General features: G+C 38.2%; 1 protein-coding gene across 5 annotated transcripts in view; it reads left to right on the forward strand.

The window, feature by feature from the left end:
* The window catches only part of SPIRE1 (spire type actin nucleation factor 1), a 126,969-nt gene that overhangs the window by 86,376 nt on the left and 20,568 nt on the right, over window positions 1-20,025 (forward strand). For 3 of the 5 annotated variants that reach the window (XM_071456776.1, XM_071456765.1, XM_071456794.1), the window contains exons 5-8: window positions 1,241-1,324; window positions 2,825-2,989; window positions 9,358-9,444; window positions 9,819-9,948. In XM_071456776.1, the coding sequence (XP_071312877.1) occupies window positions 1,241-1,324; window positions 2,825-2,989; window positions 9,358-9,444; window positions 9,819-9,948 (466 nt within the window). Of the gene's footprint in view, window positions 1-1,240; window positions 1,325-2,824; window positions 2,990-9,357; window positions 9,445-9,818; window positions 9,949-13,509; window positions 13,552-20,025 lie in introns of all 5 variants that reach the window. The other 2 variants (XM_071456757.1, XM_071456786.1) reach the window with 1 other exon arrangement.

The raw sequence follows: 20,025 nt of genomic DNA on the forward strand, positions 1-20,025 counted from the left end.
GTGCTTCCATTTCTTACAATGAAATGTTGGCAGTTTAGGAACTACCTCCAGGAAAAAAAGAGTCTTTAAGAGTATGCTTATTTTTATTTTTTCTGGAAAGCTCAGAAGCTGAATTGAGACTGATTGTTCAGTTCCATTAAAAGAAGAGCATAAGTGCTTAAAAGATGGAAATACTTTTGGTAGAGTCATCTGTCAGATCTCTGACCTGTTGCTTTTGTCTCATAAAAATAAAAAAGGTTTTTAGTAGAGGACTTAAATATCAATTTCAGATATATTAGTGAGTACTTAGAAAATTGATCTAATTAAACATTGTTAAAGATTTCCTGGAAAACTCTCCATAAAAGTGAAGTAGATTACTGAAAAATTGCTTGTACTGCTGATTCCAAAACATTTCAATACAAAAGTAAACAAAAAAAGAAAAAGCCTTTTGAATAAAGAAGTGTTGATGTGTATAAGAAAATTTGTGTAAAGCCACAGCCTTCTGTGTTCAAGCTTGCCTGTTCTATGGTCTGCTGTAACTTTTAATTGTTTTTCATATTCTTGTTGGTATGAAAGCTTTTTTTTGCCCCTTTGCACTCCATCTTTTCCATATTTGCATGATCTGATCTTGTTAATAAGCAGCAGTTTTCATCTTTTAAAGAACAGTTTCTCTTCCTGCTGAAATATCCATAATAAATGATTTTATTATGGATATTTCAGAATCTATATGCATATTATACCGGCTAATTAATTATTTTATATATATAAATATATATATATATACAATTCTGGCACTATTCAATGTTTCTCCTAGTTTATTTCTCCTTCTACAAGAATGAGCTGCCTTGAATTCAGCAAGCATTCATTTTGGTATGAATGGATCCTTATCAAGCTAGTAATATTTTCTGTGTTGTAGCTTAACAGACCTGACAGGTGGTTAAGATTTTTTTTTCTGTGCATATAAAAATTGAGGGAGATAAACATTTTAATGTGTAGTTTTATCTCCAGCATGTTAATATCTGAAGTACTTTCATACTCAAAACTTAATATTTGTTCCCAGCATTTAAGGTTAACTTTCCAAGGAAGAGAAATATATTCAAATAGTGTTTCAAGTTACTTTTACAGTCTTGCTATTCAAGTCATGAAATATTCAGTAGAATACCCAAACAACATGATACAAGAGATTAAAAATTAAGCTTCAATTTTACTTGAGAGTTAATGCCACTCTTCATTTATTCACTCATTTCCTTTTCATTGCCAGAACCTGAAGAAGATTCAGGAAATGGACAAAGAGGCAAGTGATGATTCCAGTACGGATCTTGATGAACTGAAAAATGCTGACTGGGTAAGACAACAATGAAATAGTGATTCAGCGTCACTACTGGCAGTTTATTTTTCTTTATAAAGCTTAACTAAGGCATTATTACCTCTGCCCTCATGAGACCCCACCTGAAAGAGTGTCCATCTCTGTAGCTCCTAACATAAGAATGATGTGGACCTGTTGGATTGAGTCCAGGGGACACCAAAAAAATGCTCAGAGGGCTGAAGCACCTCTCCTATGGAAACAGGTTGAGACCTGGGATTGTTCAGCCCAGAGAAGAGAAGGCTCCAGGGAGACCTTAGAGCAGCTTTCCAGTACCTGAAGGAAGGCTCTGAGGGAGCTGGAAAGGGACTTTTAATATGGACATTTAGTGACAGGACAAGATGGAATGGCTTTACACTGAAAGAGGTTTAGATTAGATATTAGGAGAAATTCTTTATAATGGAAGTGGTGAGGCACAGGAGCAGGTTTCAGCAACCTAGTGAAAGGTGTCCCTGCCCAGTGCAGGAGGGCTGGAACTAGATGAGCTTTAAGGTATTTTCTACCCAAACCATTCCATGATACTGTGCTCAAATCAGTCTCTGGGGTTTTTTAAGTATATGTATTAATAGTAACCCACTACAAGTCAGAACTAAATGAAATCCCAACTTCCCTTTGCAGACAGATGAAACAGTACAAGTATCCAAGCAATATATTTTTCCTTAGGCTGTTTTCATGGGGAAGCTTTTGCAGTTTGCAGACTGGACATTTAGACAGGTACCATGCTGACTGCCCTTCAGAAGGGCAGTCAGGCAGTAGACAGAGCCACCAGCTGAATTTCTCTAGAGATGAAAGAAAAAGGCAGCAGCGAAACTCTTAAGCAGGAAGTAACTTTATTTATTTTCTAGGTACCGTTCTTGCCAGTTCATAGACAAATATTTCAAGGTTCTTCAAACTACCTGATTTTAATTTCCAATCTTCAATCCACCCCCTGTTCTTTCTTCTCTCCAGCCATTCTGCTGCACAGAAAATGAGAGGGAGGTGTTAGTGTGAGGTGCTCTTACAGGCAGAGCAAAATAAGTTGAGTTTTTCTAGTGCAAGATCTTAGGACTTGGGAGTCCATTCGAAAATTTCTATTTGAAGAACAACTTTTGAGGAAATTTTACAGGAGAGTCCTTGGTAACAAAGTTTCAGATTCAATCACTGCTTTAATTCACACAGTATTAGCTATAGCTAAGTCGAAAAACTTTGATTATGTGATTGCAGTATACTTGAAGTAGGAATTTAGATGTAAGGTATGAGAATTTCAGATCCTCTTCCATACTTGAGGTGGGACCCAGCAGTCCTGCTGAGTTGCAACAAAGTTTTGTTATGTTCATGAGTGTTAAAAATAAGCTTATGTAAAATAAAATGGAATTTGGTTGATGTGTTAAAATAGTACAGCTTTAAATATTTGGTGGTGTCCCGGAAGGAAACTTTGGTTTAATGTGAAGTGGTATTCATGGGTAAGGTATGAAGTAAAATTTCTGTGTCTTTGGTCTTCAGGCCCGTTTTTGGGTGCAGGTGATGAGAGATTTACGGAATGGGGTTAAACTGAAGAAAGTCCAGGAGCGTCAGTACAACCCACTGCCCATAGAATATCAGCTCACACCCTATGAGATGCTGATGGATGACATCAGGTCCAAACGTTATACCTTAAGGAAGGTCATGGTAAGTCAAGAGAATTACTGGAGTTTTTCAAACCTGAAATGTTATTTTCCTTTTTTTATCTTCTTTCTGTCTTTTTTTCTTCTTCTGAGAATCTTGAAATTATTATTTCTTATAGATACTAATGTTCATGGGGTTTATATGGCATCATTAATTTGTGCAGTGCATTGAGGGAGAGAACATGAAACCAACACATGTAATGTACTTTGTTTTCCATGTGGCAGGCATTTAAAAGTCTGAAAGACATGCCTACCTATCACCTATCATAAGCTTGAACAAATCACTTGTGTTGGGTTTGTGATCACTTTAAGGGTTATCTCAGAAGTCCTGTCATGCTTTCCAATGAGAGATTGTTTTAGACTTTTCTTATTGTCAGTACATTTATCTTGAGCTGCAACATAGTTTTTGGAGTTCCAGAACGTGAAGTGCTGCCATGAATGATACTGTGATGGGAAAGGAAAACCTACAGTGGTTGAAAACTGCCTGTATCACAATGTTTGTAAACTTACTTTACCATGATCTGTTACAAATTTTCAAGGAATAGTCTATGTTAAAAAAAAAAAAATCTTCCATTTGTAGAAGTTGAGCTCAGTTATTTTCAACATATTTCCTTGTTGCTTTCAAATCGAGACTATGCCATGGCAAACTAGAGAATGTTCATGGGTCTCCTCTCCCTAGATCCTCATAAAGGTGCTTGAGGCACTCTTTTTATCAGAATACATTTACTGGTGTGTCCCTGTTCTTTCTGTCCTTTTGGGTTATATTTTTTTTTCAATATTAATATCTTCTTCCTGATCATCTAGCAACTGATCTAAAGGGTGTCTTATCCCTGGTAGGACATTGTAAATCCCTTTGTCAAGGGCGTGTATTTGGTCAACATCAATATTTATACCTTACACTTACTTATCTTCACCTGGCATTAGTTACAATGGAAGCATTGTCTTAGAATATTCAGTATTCAGATGTATTTACTTTCCTGACAAATCTTCCCACAGAGCTGTGATTCCACAAAAAAAAAAAAAATCAGAGGGGAAGGTGGGGATGAGGGAGACAGATGAGAGAGGCAGAAAGTGTGTAGTATAAATGCTTTTTATGCTTGAGACTGAAAATACTTTCCTAATCGAGATCTGGATTTAGACTATCTGATTGTATTTGTTTTCTGCTGCAGATGTTGCTTAAATGTTAAATCAATAGGGTAAAATGCATACCCAGGTAATGATGTTGTCTGTCTTTCCCCTAACAATTCAGAGAACTGTGCTAAGTGTTCCTACTACCCTCTGCAAAAGAGGACCAGTCCCCTCAGGACCTCAATTACTGTATGCAATCAGAACAGTAGTTTTGTTTGAATGGGAAGCCCTGGGTCATCTAATTTTGCTTTTGTCAGACCAGCTTTTAATTCAGCTGCTGCTAAGCAAGCTCCTGCCTCTTCAGAAGAGATTTCCTTCATTATGTGGTACATCTTGGGGGCACAGCTGCTGTTCTGCTTATCCAGACTCTGGCTCTGTACAAAATCCCTGGAAGCAGCTATTTTTGGCATGCTATCTTGTCTTCTAGACAGATTGTCCAAAGTGAACTCTGGAAATAAATGTGATTGCAATCAGCTGCAGGTACAGTACCTGTAGGGCTGTCTGTGATGCAATTGCTTGCTTAGTCTGACAAGTGCTGATGACACTGTGTTAGAAAAATCACTTCTTTCTTACTGGAAACCTTAAGCTCAGTAACTTGGATTCTGCTGTAGGGTCTGCTTGAAGATTGTGCAAAGCATGTTCAACAATGAGAGTGCAGCTTGACATGGAACATGTGGAACCTGAAGGATTCACACAGAATTACAAGTTTAGTTAGATTGCATAGATGCATCTTCTAACTGGCTATATCAGGTTGAAGTTGATTGTATGAATTCCCATCAGCAGAAAGCCTTCTGGTTCTTGAGAAGAGGAGAAAAGGATCCCAAATCTGAATTTTAAGGAAGTCTAGGAAAGATGGATTATATTTCTTTCTATTATTCAAAATAGCTCAGCAAAATTTGTATTAAAAGTAATTTTGCTTAAAATTTATGGGTGGTAGTTTTAGACTTGTTAGCTTGTGAGGACATGTATCCTACTAATGATACCAAGAGGTTAAGTAAATTTCCAAAGTAATAAGTAATTTCTTTAAATAAATGAAATGCAACATGAAATCTTTACTGTTCTTTTTGTTAATGTGATGCTGTGTTTAAAAGAGTAGTTTGATCTGTCATTGACTGCTCAGTGTTCTGCGTAGAAATTAAGGAAGGAACAGATGTTCCTGTTAGGCCATATTTTAGTGTATCAGACTGTTGTGCTAACAGACAGCAGTAACTGGAGCTTCCTGTTCTCACCCATTGTTATAGTGCAACTATTCAAAATGTTTTGAAGATGTAAAATGTCAGATTCTGGGCTTTTGGTAAATAACTGGTTTCATTTGTTTCGGTGACGTTGGCATTTCTATTTCAGTACATCTGAAAATAATTTCAGATTTCTCATCTTTCTATCCTGAGGCAAGAGTCCTCATTGCTGCAATTGTTGTGGAAGCAAGATAGCTTTCATTCTGGAATTTTATAAACTTTAAGTATCTATCTTAGAGAGATTTAATAGCTTTCCTCACCTATGAAGCACTCACTCCCACAAAAGCTAAAAGCTGTGGTCATTGCTAGAGTCAACACCTGGAAATGAAGAAATGTAAGAATTAAATTACTCTTTTAGGTTTAATTTTTCTTTATTATTTGTATGTGTTGAGCTACAGTTTTTAATTTCAGTTAAATTGTGCTTCACAATTAGTTCTGCTTTCTGCCCGTCTCCACCTTCCTCCCAGATATGCACCATTCACTGTATTTCTTGAGCAGTGCTTATTGAACAGTAGCTGATATCTCTTGTATTACCTGCTCAGTACATGCCTGTCAGGTACTTTTATGCCCTATCCAAACTCAGCATTATGTTACATAACAGTTACACTCTGTGTAGGTAAGAGCACTCTTGTCATCATATTCAAGCTTTTCACAAGTACCTGTCATGCAGTGATGTTAGCCATGTTGCAGAAGGGGAATTTAAACATGCAGTTTGAAGCCATTATTATCAAAAATATCCAGTAATTTGAATATCTAAGCTGAGAATCCTGTGGCATGGGTGGTTTTTTTTGGGTTTTTTTTGGGTTTGTTTTTTTTTTTCATTTACTTCTTTGCAGTATTTATCATCTTAGAGTACTTAGGTTAATTGCAGTTACAGCTGTGCACAGACAGTATTTTCATAAGCATGAGTTCATATGCTTCAAGCAGGACATAGAGAATGTGAGCTTTGCTGTGCAAAGGACTTTGACCACTTTATCCAGCTGGACATTGTAGAGTTTGTTGTCTCCCTACACACAAGTCTGACTTGGTTGTGGTGAGTTGCTTTCAGCAGGGGAACTGTGCTTTTCATTTTACACCTTCATCACATGTTTCTACAGAAGTGTAGGAGTCATCCTAGGTAGAGCAGAGAGCTTTGCAGTTCCTAGTTATGTTTTAGGGGTATTCAGAGGAGGGACTCTGTGGTTACCCTGTGGTATCATAAACTTGTTTCTGCAATAGATGTGCAGGAACAGCAGTGTGAGTATAGTACCTCATGATGGGAAATACCAGAGCACAGCTGGTAAATAGATATCTACTTAAAATAATTTAATTCACCACTGAACTTTATTGTGTGCTCTTCTGGAAATGATGTAGTGTGTCCCCTCTGTTTCAGTGCCCATGCAATTTTCTTTTAAATGAAAATTTCTAGATAGTACAACAATATCAGTTTCCCATTGACTGTTATTTAAAGATAGCACTCCTACTTATTGCTGACAACTTTTATAGCTGAACAGATAAATGACTAAGATAATTGAGTATCAATGACAGGTGATGTTATTTTTTGTGAAAGTTATCAGCAATGTACTTCTTACTTGGGGTCACCATTTTTAAAGCTTTGAGCTTCAACCAGAGGTAATTAAATACCATTTGCCGTTATTTTTTAAATTGCAAATCCATGTTTGTATATTAGAATGTGATGGCAGCAGGTTGTTGGTAGATAATGACATGCTAATTTTTTCTGTGCATTAGCTGTTTAGATCTCTACATTTGTGTTTGGTTTTTATAATAACTGGTTAAGCTTTTTTCATGCTGTCTGTTCTAATGCATACTGCTGTACAAAAACTGTTTTACACACATGAAGGCTTAGGGTAGTTCTACTTTATTTCAAATACTGGTTTGTAGTTGGGGCCAGCCTGTTATGTGGAGAGGAAAAAAAAAAAAAAACAACAAACTTTTTCCTTGTGTTTTGGTGGGTTTTTTTCCCCTTTCACATCTGTGCAATGTCTTTGATTGAGACTTTAATCAAGAGCCATGAATTTTAATTAAGTAAAAGTAAAGGATGCATTTGAAGTTGCTCACTACAGAGAGAGTTAGTTTGAGTAAATAAATAAATCTAAATAAATCTAGTCTGAACAGAGAGGATAAAAGTTTCCCTGCAGTATCTTTCATGTCAGTATCTTGTTTGGGTGCCAAGTATGAAAAGGTGGGTTCCTGATGCTCCTGCTCTTGGCTTCTTGGCTGCAAAGCATCCACTTGCTTGGCCACCAGCTCCCCATGTATCCTGTGGAAAATCACTTAAGCAAATCCTACATTTCTCTTTTTCCAATCAGATGGTAATACTGATACTAATTATACCCTGGTGGCATTAAGTCAGGGCCTAGAGTGCCCTGAGGTGAAAGGCTCAGAGCCATGTATTATTTATTGACTATTGTCACACAGAGGGTTGTTCCCTGAGGCTCCAACAGAGATTATCAGTTTACAAAACGGCTGTTCTGATGGTAATAATTCTCAACTTCAGCCATCAACTTTGACATCTGATGAACAGTAGCTCAGGGAAGGGACACTTCTCATTTCATTAACCATCTTCCAGGGCATGCTGGCCTCAAAAAACTGCTCAGTCTTTGAACAGAAGAAATCAATCACATCCCTTAAAATAGTATTCTCCTCATCAGGAAATGTCAAATCATGGTTTAGTATAAACCTTTTCCATTTTAATTTTTCTGCACTATTTTTAAGAAGATGATGCATGTTGCAGAGTTTAGCAGCTTGGAATTCTTTGCCAAGCAACATGAAATTCACTCTAAGGAAACTAAGGAGGGTGGAACAAATAGAGTTTGGAGCGTGTCTGGGTTAGGATATCTCCAGATAGAGTCCTCAAGAAAGCAATTAAATGTTCCCCAGGAGGGACTCTGTATCTGATTTCTTAGAGGGCAAGGGATGAATCTTCTCAAGGAGGCTGTCACTCAGCTTCAGCCTGGACATGGGGCAGGCCTGAGGTGAGCAGAGCTTGTATGGAAGCTGCATGGCATTGGTGAAGTTCAATTAGGGATCATATTCAGGTGACCTTATGGGCATGTAAACCCCTTTTTGTGATAGCAGCAGTCCTCCTGGTTAGCAAAAGAGCGTGTTATTTGTCAAACCAGACATGGGTCTTTACACAGGTTTTCTGGCTACGGAGTTTGTATGAGTAGAGTCCCACAAAAAAACCAAAAAAAAAAACAACTGACCCTTAAAAAAGAAAAAAGAAGTCTGAAATATGGAATACTTGGTCTAAGCAATGCAGTGTCATGGAAATTTCTGTCAAATTGGAGGACAGGGCTGATGGCCAGCTACTGTGCAGTAAGAGGAGGTAGCAGAATGATATATATGACATAGGATGATCTCTTGTCCCTGACAGCATGCTTGGGCACTATGCTCTGTGACAACTGAACCTGACAGGTGGGAGTCTTTTTAAGCAAATCCATACACTTATTCCCAGCTTACAATTTATACATTCTTCATATGATATGAAAACTTCCATTGCCTTCTTTAAATCCTGTACATATAGTGAACTGATGATTCTTCCCTGTGATGTCTTGTATATGGTCTTACATCTAAATGTCTAAGTGTTTCTGGAGAAAACCAAACAAAAAAAACAAACAGTCCTCACCCAGCCCCTCTGTTACAGAAATATCTGATTTACAGTGAGGAAACCTACTTCTCCCACAGACACAATTGCAGCCTTGATGCTTGATTTCATTACTTCAAAATCCTCAATATTGCTGCTTAAAGCTGCTGCAGTTGGAGTTATTTTGCAGCCATCAGCAAAACTGAAAAGCTGCTAAGTACCTTTTTTTTTGCTTGCCTGTGCTCTGCATATGGATTGTTGCTCCACTCAGGACTGATGGGGGTTTATGTCTGGTGCAGGTGTCAGAACACTGCAGCTCTGTCAGGGTTGTTGTGAGTTTCCAGTTGATCTCATCTGCATAAATGTGAAATATAAATATAAATGTGAAACACAGCAATATATATTTCACTTTCTCCTTTCCAGGTCAACGGTGACATCCCACCTCGATTAAAAAAGAGTGCCCATGAAATAATCCTGGATTTCATCCGATCGCGACCTCCATTAAATCCTGTACGTAATCCAGTGGCCTTCATTCCTTACAAAATAGTGGCTTTTCAAAGCATGTTTGGTAATAGCAAATACCTAAACATCATATTTTCTGCCAGGGCTTTCAGAAATACTGTCTTTTGTACATAGAACAGGATCCCTTAAAAGAACAGTGTGTAGTGTGTTACACATCCCAATTAACAGCTGTTATTGCCAGCAGCCCTTTATCCCTAGGGAACCACGATGCATAAAACCCTCTTTCAATTTATGCTGAGGTTTGAAATTGAGTGCATGCAAAATCATATCACAGCATTCCACATTTTTTTTCCAAAAAAGTGTGAAATCTTCTTTCAAGGATGCACTTTTCAATGTAAATATGATTATCTCTGTATCCCAAGGCCTCAGCAAGGAAACTGAAACCAACCCCGCCACGGCCCCGCAGCCTCCATGAAAGGATCCTGGAGGAGATCAAGGCAGAGAGGAAGTTACGTCCAGTCTCCCCTGATGAGATAAGGCGGAGCAGGCTGGGTAAGCACCTGGCCAATTTTTACCTGCAGCATCCACAGAACACTTCCCACATAGGAAGCAGCAATGTTAGCCACATCTGTGCAGATGTCACCAAAGATAAAATTAATCCTTCAGAAAAAGAAATGGCCTACAGGCTTTTCTAGGGCTGTGCAATCTTTGTGCTTAGTTATATTTTAAAATATGAAACGAAATGGTTCAGCTTGATTCCATTCAAGTTTTTAGTGTATTAGATAAATGGAATGGTATTGTTTTGCTTGTTGCACGTGAAAGTTTATGTTAGATTTGCTGAGAATGGAACAGGTATTGCTTGTCTCTAGTGCAGTATACCTTGGCTATCTGAAAGTATTCTTTACATGTTGATTTTTAATTAACTTATTCTCTTTTCTTCCTGTTTTTAGCATCATCAACTTATTTAATTTTAAATCGGCTTTTATTTTGTTTACTGAATCTGTTGCATTTATTTTGTATCTAAGTCTTTGCTTCCTTTTCCAAATTATGGAAAACATGTTTGTAGGTCTTTTCATGGGAAAATAATTCAGACTTGCACTGCAAAGCATTTCATTCCTGCAGTGTATTTTCAGCAAACCACTATGAAATGATGCAAATACTATGCGATGCAGCAGTCACCCGTTTGCATTATTAGTTCAGTGGTTCTGATGGCAAAAGCATGACAAATACAGGCTTACATAGTGACTTAGATTGCTTTCAGTGTACTGTATTAATCTGTATCAGAAAAACCAAAGTAGCTAAATTTTTAAAGAGCAAATGTAGAATCTTATGGCTGAAAACTGTCAAAAATCCACGTACATACTCACATGGCACTGCTTTTTGAAAGATATTTGTACTTGCCACCTGTGCCCAAAGGCACTGGTCCGGGTTCAAGTGGATTGTGACAACCCGTTGTTTCTGGAGAAAACCAATTCCATCAGTCTTGCTTTGTTGCATTGTTTTTGAAGTGCTTGATGGAGTTTGGGGAATGCTTGCGTGTGTTTGTAAAAGAACAATGCTTCAAATATTGGATTTTTTGGGCCTTCCAGTTTCTGGTTTGGATTTAGTTTATGTTTGCTGTATCAATTAACATTTCTCACAGGCCTAGACTTTTTTCCAAATGTAGGAAGCTTGTAGAAATGTGGCATGATTCCTTACTTTTCTTTCAAACATTCAGTTTCAGTGTTTTATATGTTGTCTGTCTGGGAACTACTGTGTTGTCTCAGGGGCAGCAAACCTAATCTAATAAATCTTTGCAATTTCTAACTGATATAAATGGAATCAAACCCAGTTAGTAAACAGTTTCTAAAACTGATGTTAAATTTTGAACCACTACTGCTTAGGACTTCTGGACTGATTTCAAGGCATTGCCTCCAATGAGGGATACCTGTCTTCCACTAATTCTTCCCTTTTTTTTAGAGCATTAAATTTTTGTGTTTTGGAACTGGGGTAATTCCTCTTAAGTCCAGTGAATTGACTGGATTAAATGCCACATTAATGAAGGTGTAAAAGTGGATGCAAACTTTTTTCCAAGTATATATTAGTTGCTGGCATGAAGAACTAAAAAGACCAAAGGACTTTAAGATAATTTTCCTTATGTTGACATATGAGGTTTCATTCTTTCTCACAATTGGAATGATTGTTACACCTTAAGTTCCTTTTAAAAAAGAATGTGCTTGTGCAGTTTGGGAACAGAGTAATGTTAGTGGCATTCAGTATGGCACCATAAATAGATCTGCCATACAGTTTAAATGACCACTGAATGTAATTTAGTGTAAGAACATGTAAGGTAATGAGGTTTAAGGATTATAAATCTAAGTAGAAACACCATGTGGGACACTTGCACCATCTGGACAGAAATATTTGTTGCTATTAAAAAGGAGAAAGAAAATAGCACATTCCAGTGATGTATTCAGGAGCATAAGGTGTGTTTCACATGTCCCAGACATGTTTCACATGTCCCAAACTCCTTTTTGCTCAGTTTATACAGTCAAGAGCCCAACTACAGTTGGCTGTTGGGGTGAATAGGGGCTGTACTCTTGCAGTTCCTCCTCTGTGTTAAGGCTGTACCTATGGCATGTATTCCCCAGCAGCCACAGGCTTTGTCCCTCTCTCTGCACCACACATGGTACAGGTAAGATCTTCTCTACCCTGGCCAGTCTCAGTCTAAACCTTCTGTGGGAATGGGGTTGAACTGTGGGAGAGGTTTGAGTAGAGGAGTTGGAGTGAGCTTTCAAATGACCCCCTAAAATCATCAGTGTAAGCCATGGAGACAAGCACAGCCTTGAGGTACATGTGCTTTTAATTAAAACCATGGGTTTGTGACTCAGGCAAGTGGAGCTAATAGAGCTTGGAGAAAACTTTGTTTCATGTGCAGGTTTTATCAATGTCTCAGCATCAGGTGATAAACACCCTTCTGCTTTAAGTATTGTGCCTTTATGCTAAGTATGGACAGAAATTTTGATACTGTTACTGTAGCTATTACCTATGCATAATTTCTAGTTAATGAATACAGAAAAACTTCCCTGACTCCCAAATTTAGCTCTGAGTCAGCCACCTACTGCATGCAGCACTTTAAATTATTCTCATGAGCAAAACTTGTCCCAGTACAACCTTTTTATAAACATCTTTTAGGGCAGTGGTATATGTGTTTGACAGACTCTTTCAACCAGCTTGCAGGATGATCACCTGTCAAGTAAAACACATAAGCTGATTTCAATTTTGATGCATTTTTGCACATTCTTGCCATTGGGCTTGGCCTGCTTATCTGGATTAGTGCACTGAAATTTTGTTTTCAGTTGAAGAATATTTTGAGGGTCTGCTCCCTGAATACACTGTTTAATTGGAAATATGGACAGGTCTTTCCAGAAATGAAGAACATCTGACCACTTTCTTATCTAACAATAAAATCATCAGAGGCAGAGGAAGAAGAGAATAATATTATGGATATATTTTAAAGGCTAAGTGGACCTCCTAAGGTTTTTAAAAACAACAGGAATCAGCACAAATCAGATTTTGTTTGGCCTTTTTTTCCATCCCCTTTAAGGAGGATTGATCTACTGCACAAGCTTAGCTTGGGTGTCTCTCTTTATTAGTTTAATTATAATCATTGGAGATTATGCTTAAAAAAATTAAAAATATCTTTATTTCAGGTCACTGAAACTTGTGTGAAATGTGGCTTTGTGCTTTCAATTTTTTTCCAGCTCTTTCTCTCCTCTCTCTCTCTCTCTCTCTTTCCCTTTTTCCTGTTGCTCTTTTGTGGTGATTTTATTTTAGAGTATTAGATTTTTTAGATATTTGTCTCTTGTTTTGATATTTGATTTATTGAATTCCAAAAATCTTAATTTACTAGTAATATAATTGCTCTGTTTGCAAGTCCCATTCACGCTACTGTAGTTTTCAGACTTTAAACTTTACTACAGTAAAGCAGTTGTATGTCTGACACATTTTGGATTTAAGCAAGAGAGTCCAAAATGTCTCAAGTGGAGTTAATATTTTGTTTTTGTTATCCTTCTGCTTTTCTAAGAGCTGAATCATTTTCTTTTCTTGTTGTGTTTGTTTCTATTTTTACAGCAATACGGCCACTTAGCATGTCTTACAGTTTTGACTTGTCAGGTAAAATGTGCTGCACCACCTGACGTGGTTGTTGTGCTTATTGTGAAATTTGTTCCATCTGTTTGTTGAATTCCCATCTAAGAAAGAAACTTGAAGGGATTCTTCCGAGATATGGTCAGTGAAAATAAAAAATTTAGATAGATTAGTTATTAATACTTACATTTCCCTTGCCATAAAAGGATGCCTAGGTCCAGGAAACATCTGCATTTCACCTGAAATACAGAGTGTATTCACCAGAATGCTGCAATTCTGCTTAAATTAATAAACAAAATAAGGTGATACAGATCAATTCCAGACTCTTCAAATGATTGCAGAGTTCAGCATCACCTTCAAGTCTGATTTATTTCTTGATAAATCTGACTTCTGTGTGTTTGCACTCACTTTTTGACTAGACCATCTTTTGCAGTACTTCATTTCTCACCAGGATCCTAAAACTAGCTTTGAACTCATCTACCTTTCTAGATTACATGAAATATACCTATGTTTATTGATCTAGAAAGAAACTGTCAGTTCTACAGTGTCTTTATGGCAAAAGCTTTGTGAGGTATGAAATCCAAGACATTCACCAACAAAAAGGCTAAACCTTCCTTCTTTACTTGTTAGAAAAATAAGGTTTGCTGGTAATAGCTGGTACAGAGGATCCAAAAGGTAACCCTTCATCAACTATCTAATATAAGTTTCCAGGTTTCCTCTGGTGAGCCCTTAGTTAGGACATGCAGCAGCTATATGAACCTGCTGCCCTTTGGATACTGCAATGTCAGATAGCTTAGTAGCCAGAAAATAATTTGTTCCTTCCTCATTATACACTATTCCAGGATGATCGGGCCCAAAATTTCCATCATTGATGTTGGAAATATTCAACATCACCCTTAAAGGTTTGTTGGCAGAGGAGGTAGCTATCTCTTATCTAATTTCCCCTAGGTGACTCTCAAAAATGTCTCCAAATAAATCCATGTACCACCTCCCCTCCTTCCTCTGAGTTACAGATAGAAACATCTCATCTAGGACTTCAGCACAGTTCACATCCTCAGTTTTTCCATGCATACTTTAGCCTCATCTGGTTATTTTCCCCACAGAAAGGCATCATCTGACTGAAATGCTGGCATATTGTGAACTAGAAAGACCACACAGAAGTTTTTTTATTACTATCACCTAAAAAATACAGCATTTATGTAATATGGGAACACAGTTCACAAGTGACATATCTGTGAACATGGCTCGCTGTTCTGACTGAGCCAAGGAAACAGCTTGCCACTGTTGAGAGGGGAGGAGGGACTCTCACTGCTCCCTTCCTCCCCAAGCTCCCCTCTAAGCATGTGATTCTGCCCCTTCTCTGTGTCAGTCCTGCTCATTTATTCACAGGAGGACTGTGTTAAACTCCCGTAACCCAGGAACAAATACTTTTAATATTTTTTACCAGGTTGTTCTTCTGCTCTTTTAGTGATTGAAAGCTGCCTACTATCTGATCAGATGATCAGAGAGCTGGCTGAGGAGGGCAGCTGATGAGCAGGGGTGGAAGGAACAGGCTCTGCTGTCAGAGGAGGTGACAAGCTGTTAATGCAGATCAAGCCTTTTTGTGAAACCTTACACTTCGTGGTGTGTGGTGCAGCTACTACAGCTGTCTGCTGGGATTCAGATTACATATGTACACGGCATCATATTTTACTCCACTGAAAGCTGCAGGGTCCCCAGGGCCTCAGATAGAAGCATAAACAGGCAAACTTATGTTTTCAAAAAGTACTGCTACTTTCAATGTGCCAAAAGTTCTAGTTTTAAAAATACAAAACTGAATATGCCAGTGACCAGCTAAAGGGAAATGTTCAGATCTGTCTTTCTATGTGTGTCTGTCTGCTTCTTTTGCCTTTCATTTCTAAGAATTCTGAGACATCCTCATTTGTTTAAATCCAAACAATATTTTGTAATCCATTAACTCATAACCATAATATTTTTATTTCAAAGAAGTAGCTTTAAAAATCTGTACTGTACTTGGATTTGCTGGTTTTGACTGACCACCGAAGAACTCTTCCTGGTTTCTTTATCCATCTCCCAAATGTGATTGGTTTTGTTTTTGCAAGTCATGTGGTTCTCAGCAAGTAGCATCATATGGCGTGACTGAGTGATCTGATAAAGTGTCCTTAGAAGTAAATTCAGGATGATTAAAACATTCCAGTTAGGTAGATGTGAGACACCAGATGAGCAGTAAAGTGAATTAGATGGGTTGGGATATTAATAGTAAGCAGATAAGCAGTAATTTTGGATGCTGTTGCTTTGCGTGCTTTTACTTTTTTCATTCTTTTAGAGGCAGAGAGGCTGTACTGTGCTTTCATCACTGCTTGCACACACTTGCTTTCTCACTGCTTTCATTGCACTCTGCTTGATGGAATTGCTGTCACAAAAACCCCACAAACCAGCTGAAAAAGAGAAGTGTTTCCTGCTAAGTGCTAAAGGACGGGTGCAGGTTTCTATTATTCATGCTGCCTGCGATGGAGAGGATGCAGAATCCTGAGAAGACTTTTGCTGGCACCAAGCCAGTGTAGTTGGTGTGTCACAGTGCCCAGCTCCACACATCTGCCTGCTGTTCTCCTGAAGAGGAGAGAAGGGGCTCCTGGGGTCTCCTTTTACACTGCTTTTTCCTTCTGGTAGAATAGAAGGAGCAAGTGGTAGCCACCTGTACTGAGTTACCTGAGAGGTACACAGATAACAGCTGGGGACCAGGGCAGTCATTACCACTTCCATTAATAGAAAAATAGCTGAAAAGCAGCTTCATTTCAATGCAGTGCTGAATGCGGCTCAAAAGATCAGTCATTGCCACTCTTAACACTTGAGTTCTTACCTCAAAGCTGTGTGCATTGCTGCTTTGAAGTTGTTATTTCAGAAACAATTTACACATTTTGGGGGAAGGGGGGAACTGGGAGGTGGGCAGGGAGAGAAGAGGAAACTGAAGCATTTAACATAGAATTTCATGGGGATTATTACTTTTAGATTATGTCTGTCTCAGACCAGTGGGAGGCAGGAGCTCCACCAGGTCTTTGTAAACTCTTTAGTTTACATAACACAGTGATACATGGGATGCAAACACAGCAAAAGACTGATTTATTAGTTCTCAGGTTTGAATTCAACATCTGAAGTCCAGTGAAATGAGCACATCTCTGTTACTTTTACTCATTATGTAATATGTCCCACCATATTATCAACATAATAGCCAGCAAAAAGCAAACATATAATGATTCTGCAAATCCATTTTAGCCTTCTTTTAAATTCAGTGTAAAAAATTATAATCCCAGGGAGAACATTTCCTGGATAGAGGAAAATTCAGGTTTCTGTCATTACTCTTGGCCAAGGAGAGCTGGTTAGGAAGCAGACAGCATATGGTTACATGGCTGCTGAGGTTTGCATGTAATTTGTGGTCTGCTTAATTCCTTGTTTCATGAGACATAATCTTATATGTAAATAAAGGCACATTTCATATTATCCTACAGTGGGGTTTTTTGTCTCCCCCTTCCTAAGGCTGGTCAGGGAAGCCCAACACAACAATCAAGTAATCAAATCAAGACTTTGCCTTCTTTCATTTGCCTGTTGTAATGAAAGCTTAGAGAAAATCTCAAAGGAAACCAAGCACAATCATTTAATTTTCAGGTACTGTTCACTGTACTTGCTGCCTGAAAACACAGAGAAATGACACTCCCCCAGCGTGTCTGGTCTGACTCTCTAATAAATCCTTAACCGCAGGCTATAACTCACACAAGCCTTTTTAAATATCATTGAAATCATCTTCAAAATGTTTAAGTGTTCTGTGAACCTAGAGATTGTAAAATACTATCCATTTTTTAAAAATATATCTAAGTTTTGTTTCAAAGAATTGTCCATTGATTTCTTCTGTCATGTTCATATTTATAAGATTTAGTCTCTTTGTTGCTTCTGACTTGTTTATCCTAAATAATTTTATCTTGTTTCTGACAGTGTGTGATTATTCGTCACCTGCAAATGTTTCTGTTGTCCAAACAGATCACTAAAACAGTTTAAACAAACTAATCCATTTTTGGTCTATGTCTGCTAACAGATTCTGGTTTCAATTTTGGAACAAGGATTTTTCTTGATATCTGTTTGTTGGAACTCAAATGTTTCAACATTTGAGTTGAAACATTTCAATGTTTCATGGTCTTTTCCTTAAATTATTATAATCCATTTATTCACATGGATTCATTACTGTAAGTGCAAGAATGATAAATTGAACTTGATTGATCAAATGAATTTTATAGATTGGACTGTTTTCTAATTTTATTCTTTTTTATTGTTATTCTTTGGTGCTTGCAAGTTGCAAAAACCCACTGGTTTTTTTTTTCTCTAGAGGAAAGAATGGTGGTAAATCACATTTCCTACTGAAGAAACCTTGAAAACAAGTACTATGATGGGTTGTCTTCTTGATTCACCTAAAATTTCTTTGGTATTTCAAGAAGACTTGAATCAACATATGAGCAACTCAGCAATATGTATGAACAACTCACATGTGCCTGACTTTAAATAACAGCTGGTTTAGGCTTCCTAGATCGTGATTGGCTACATAAATTACTTTCAAAATGGACCAGAGAGTTACATTTCTGAGGCCTAAAGAAATTTGGCCTATATTACTAGGGGAGGAAAAAAAAGCAAGCAAACAAAAACCACCAGAAAACAATTTTTGATGTGAAAACACATTCCATCCCCTGCCATAGAGGGTGTCTGGTGGTGCCCCCCCTTTTTCCTTTCCCCAGGCCTATTGTGTGTTTTGCTTTTTGGCAGGAGGGCTAACAATGGAAGGGCCAACAATGCTGTTGGCCTTCCATCATTTATCTCCTAGTGAGTCCAGCAGTGCCTACAGGGCATTCTTCACCCTCCCTACCACCAGGCAGGGGAGTCCCCACCCAGGAGGTTTAGGGGAGAAGGGGCACCACCTTTGGCTCTTGTGTGGGTGGTGCTGGGGTTGCTTCCTTGGATGGTCTGTTCAGGAACCGCCCTGTGCCATCCAAAGACAAATCAAAGGTTTTTCTTGCTCATTTGGGAAACCCAGAACTTCTTCAATCAGCTATGTTCCAGCTAGTTATGAGGTCTCCAGAAGTGTCACTGGCAGCAGGGAGGGGAGGCAGTTTGGGTTTTGTTTTCCTGCTGTCTCTTTCTGGAATTGCGTTGAGCTGCTGGCAGAGCAGGAATGCATTTGATGTGGGGGACGCCCATGCTGTATCCACAGAAATCCAGGAGGAAGAAAAACCATGACCTGTAAGCCATTGTGGTAGTCAGGACAGCCATTAGCAAAGCCTTTGAAGATAGGAAGTAAGGGTTAGGGAGTCTACGTCTTTGATTGCAGCTCTTTGTAGGAAGGACCTGAAGGCAGTAATAACACTGTAGTACACAGATTCATGGGTCTGGAATGTCACCATGACTTTATTAGCCCAAATAATTGCCTTTTCTTATACTCCCAGTTAAAGATATGATTTATATAGCAACTATAATGCACCTCCTCTCCTTTTTAGATCCATTTCCAGCATTTAACAATAACCTGGATAATTCTTTAAAAATATATATATTGGTTTAATTTATTCATTTTCTTAGTTTGTTTATTTCAATAGGTGCTGTGGTGAGAATGTTGTTAAACAGACCTACTGCTGTGCTTTGGTGCTTTGTGTAGTCTGTAGCTTTGATTTACCTGGTGCAAGGATGGCTTTATCCATGCAAATGGTGTTGTAGCAGGAGTGACTGTCTTTTATACCAGGGCAACTGTGTAAGTAACTCCAAATGATGTGTGAGTACTTGCATTGTTGGCACTGTGAAGATCTGGGTGATATCATTTCCCTGTCTTCGTCCTCCCAGTAACCTAAGGTATAAGTCACTTGACCTTCTGTGCCTCTTTTCACCCTGTATAAAAATGGGAATAATTACTCATCATTACCCTAGCCTTATAATACCTGGAGGTACCTTGTTATTACAAGGCTGGGGAAGGAGTCCTATAATTACATGAGTAGAAAAACACATTTGCAGAAAGACCAGCTGCTTAGACATACATGCAGATGGGAGATTAAAAGCTTCTCTTCCTTGTCCCTCCAACATAATTTTCTTCAGATTGGAATACTGTACTTTGTACTTTTACAGGGATAAAACTGATTTATCAGACCAAACTCTAAGCTCTCCTAAAATATCAAAGGCTAGGTCATTATCTTAATGTCAAAAGCTAAGCTAGGCTAAGCACAGCAGACCCAAAGCTTACATTATCCAAGATGCATCTTCATTGCACACTGGCAGAAATCCTAAGTAATTTACTCAGTGGAGTTTCATCCTTGTAAAAGTTATGTAGATGAAAATAGAGCTGGAGCCTCATGTTTCTGCTGTCCCTTGAAGGTCTGACCTCTCAGACCTGTTTTTATTACAAACGGCCAAGCAAGCCCAAGAGTTGTGCATGTGTTTGATGAACACTCATTATTTACCTCATTTTCATTCCTTCTC

Source organism: Agelaius tricolor, unplaced genomic scaffold (genome assembly GCF_023055355.1).
Source record: "Agelaius tricolor isolate 1412-34295 unplaced genomic scaffold, bAgeTri1.0.p SCAF_2, whole genome shotgun sequence".
Taxonomy (NCBI): Eukaryota; Metazoa; Chordata; class Aves; order Passeriformes; family Icteridae; genus Agelaius; species Agelaius tricolor.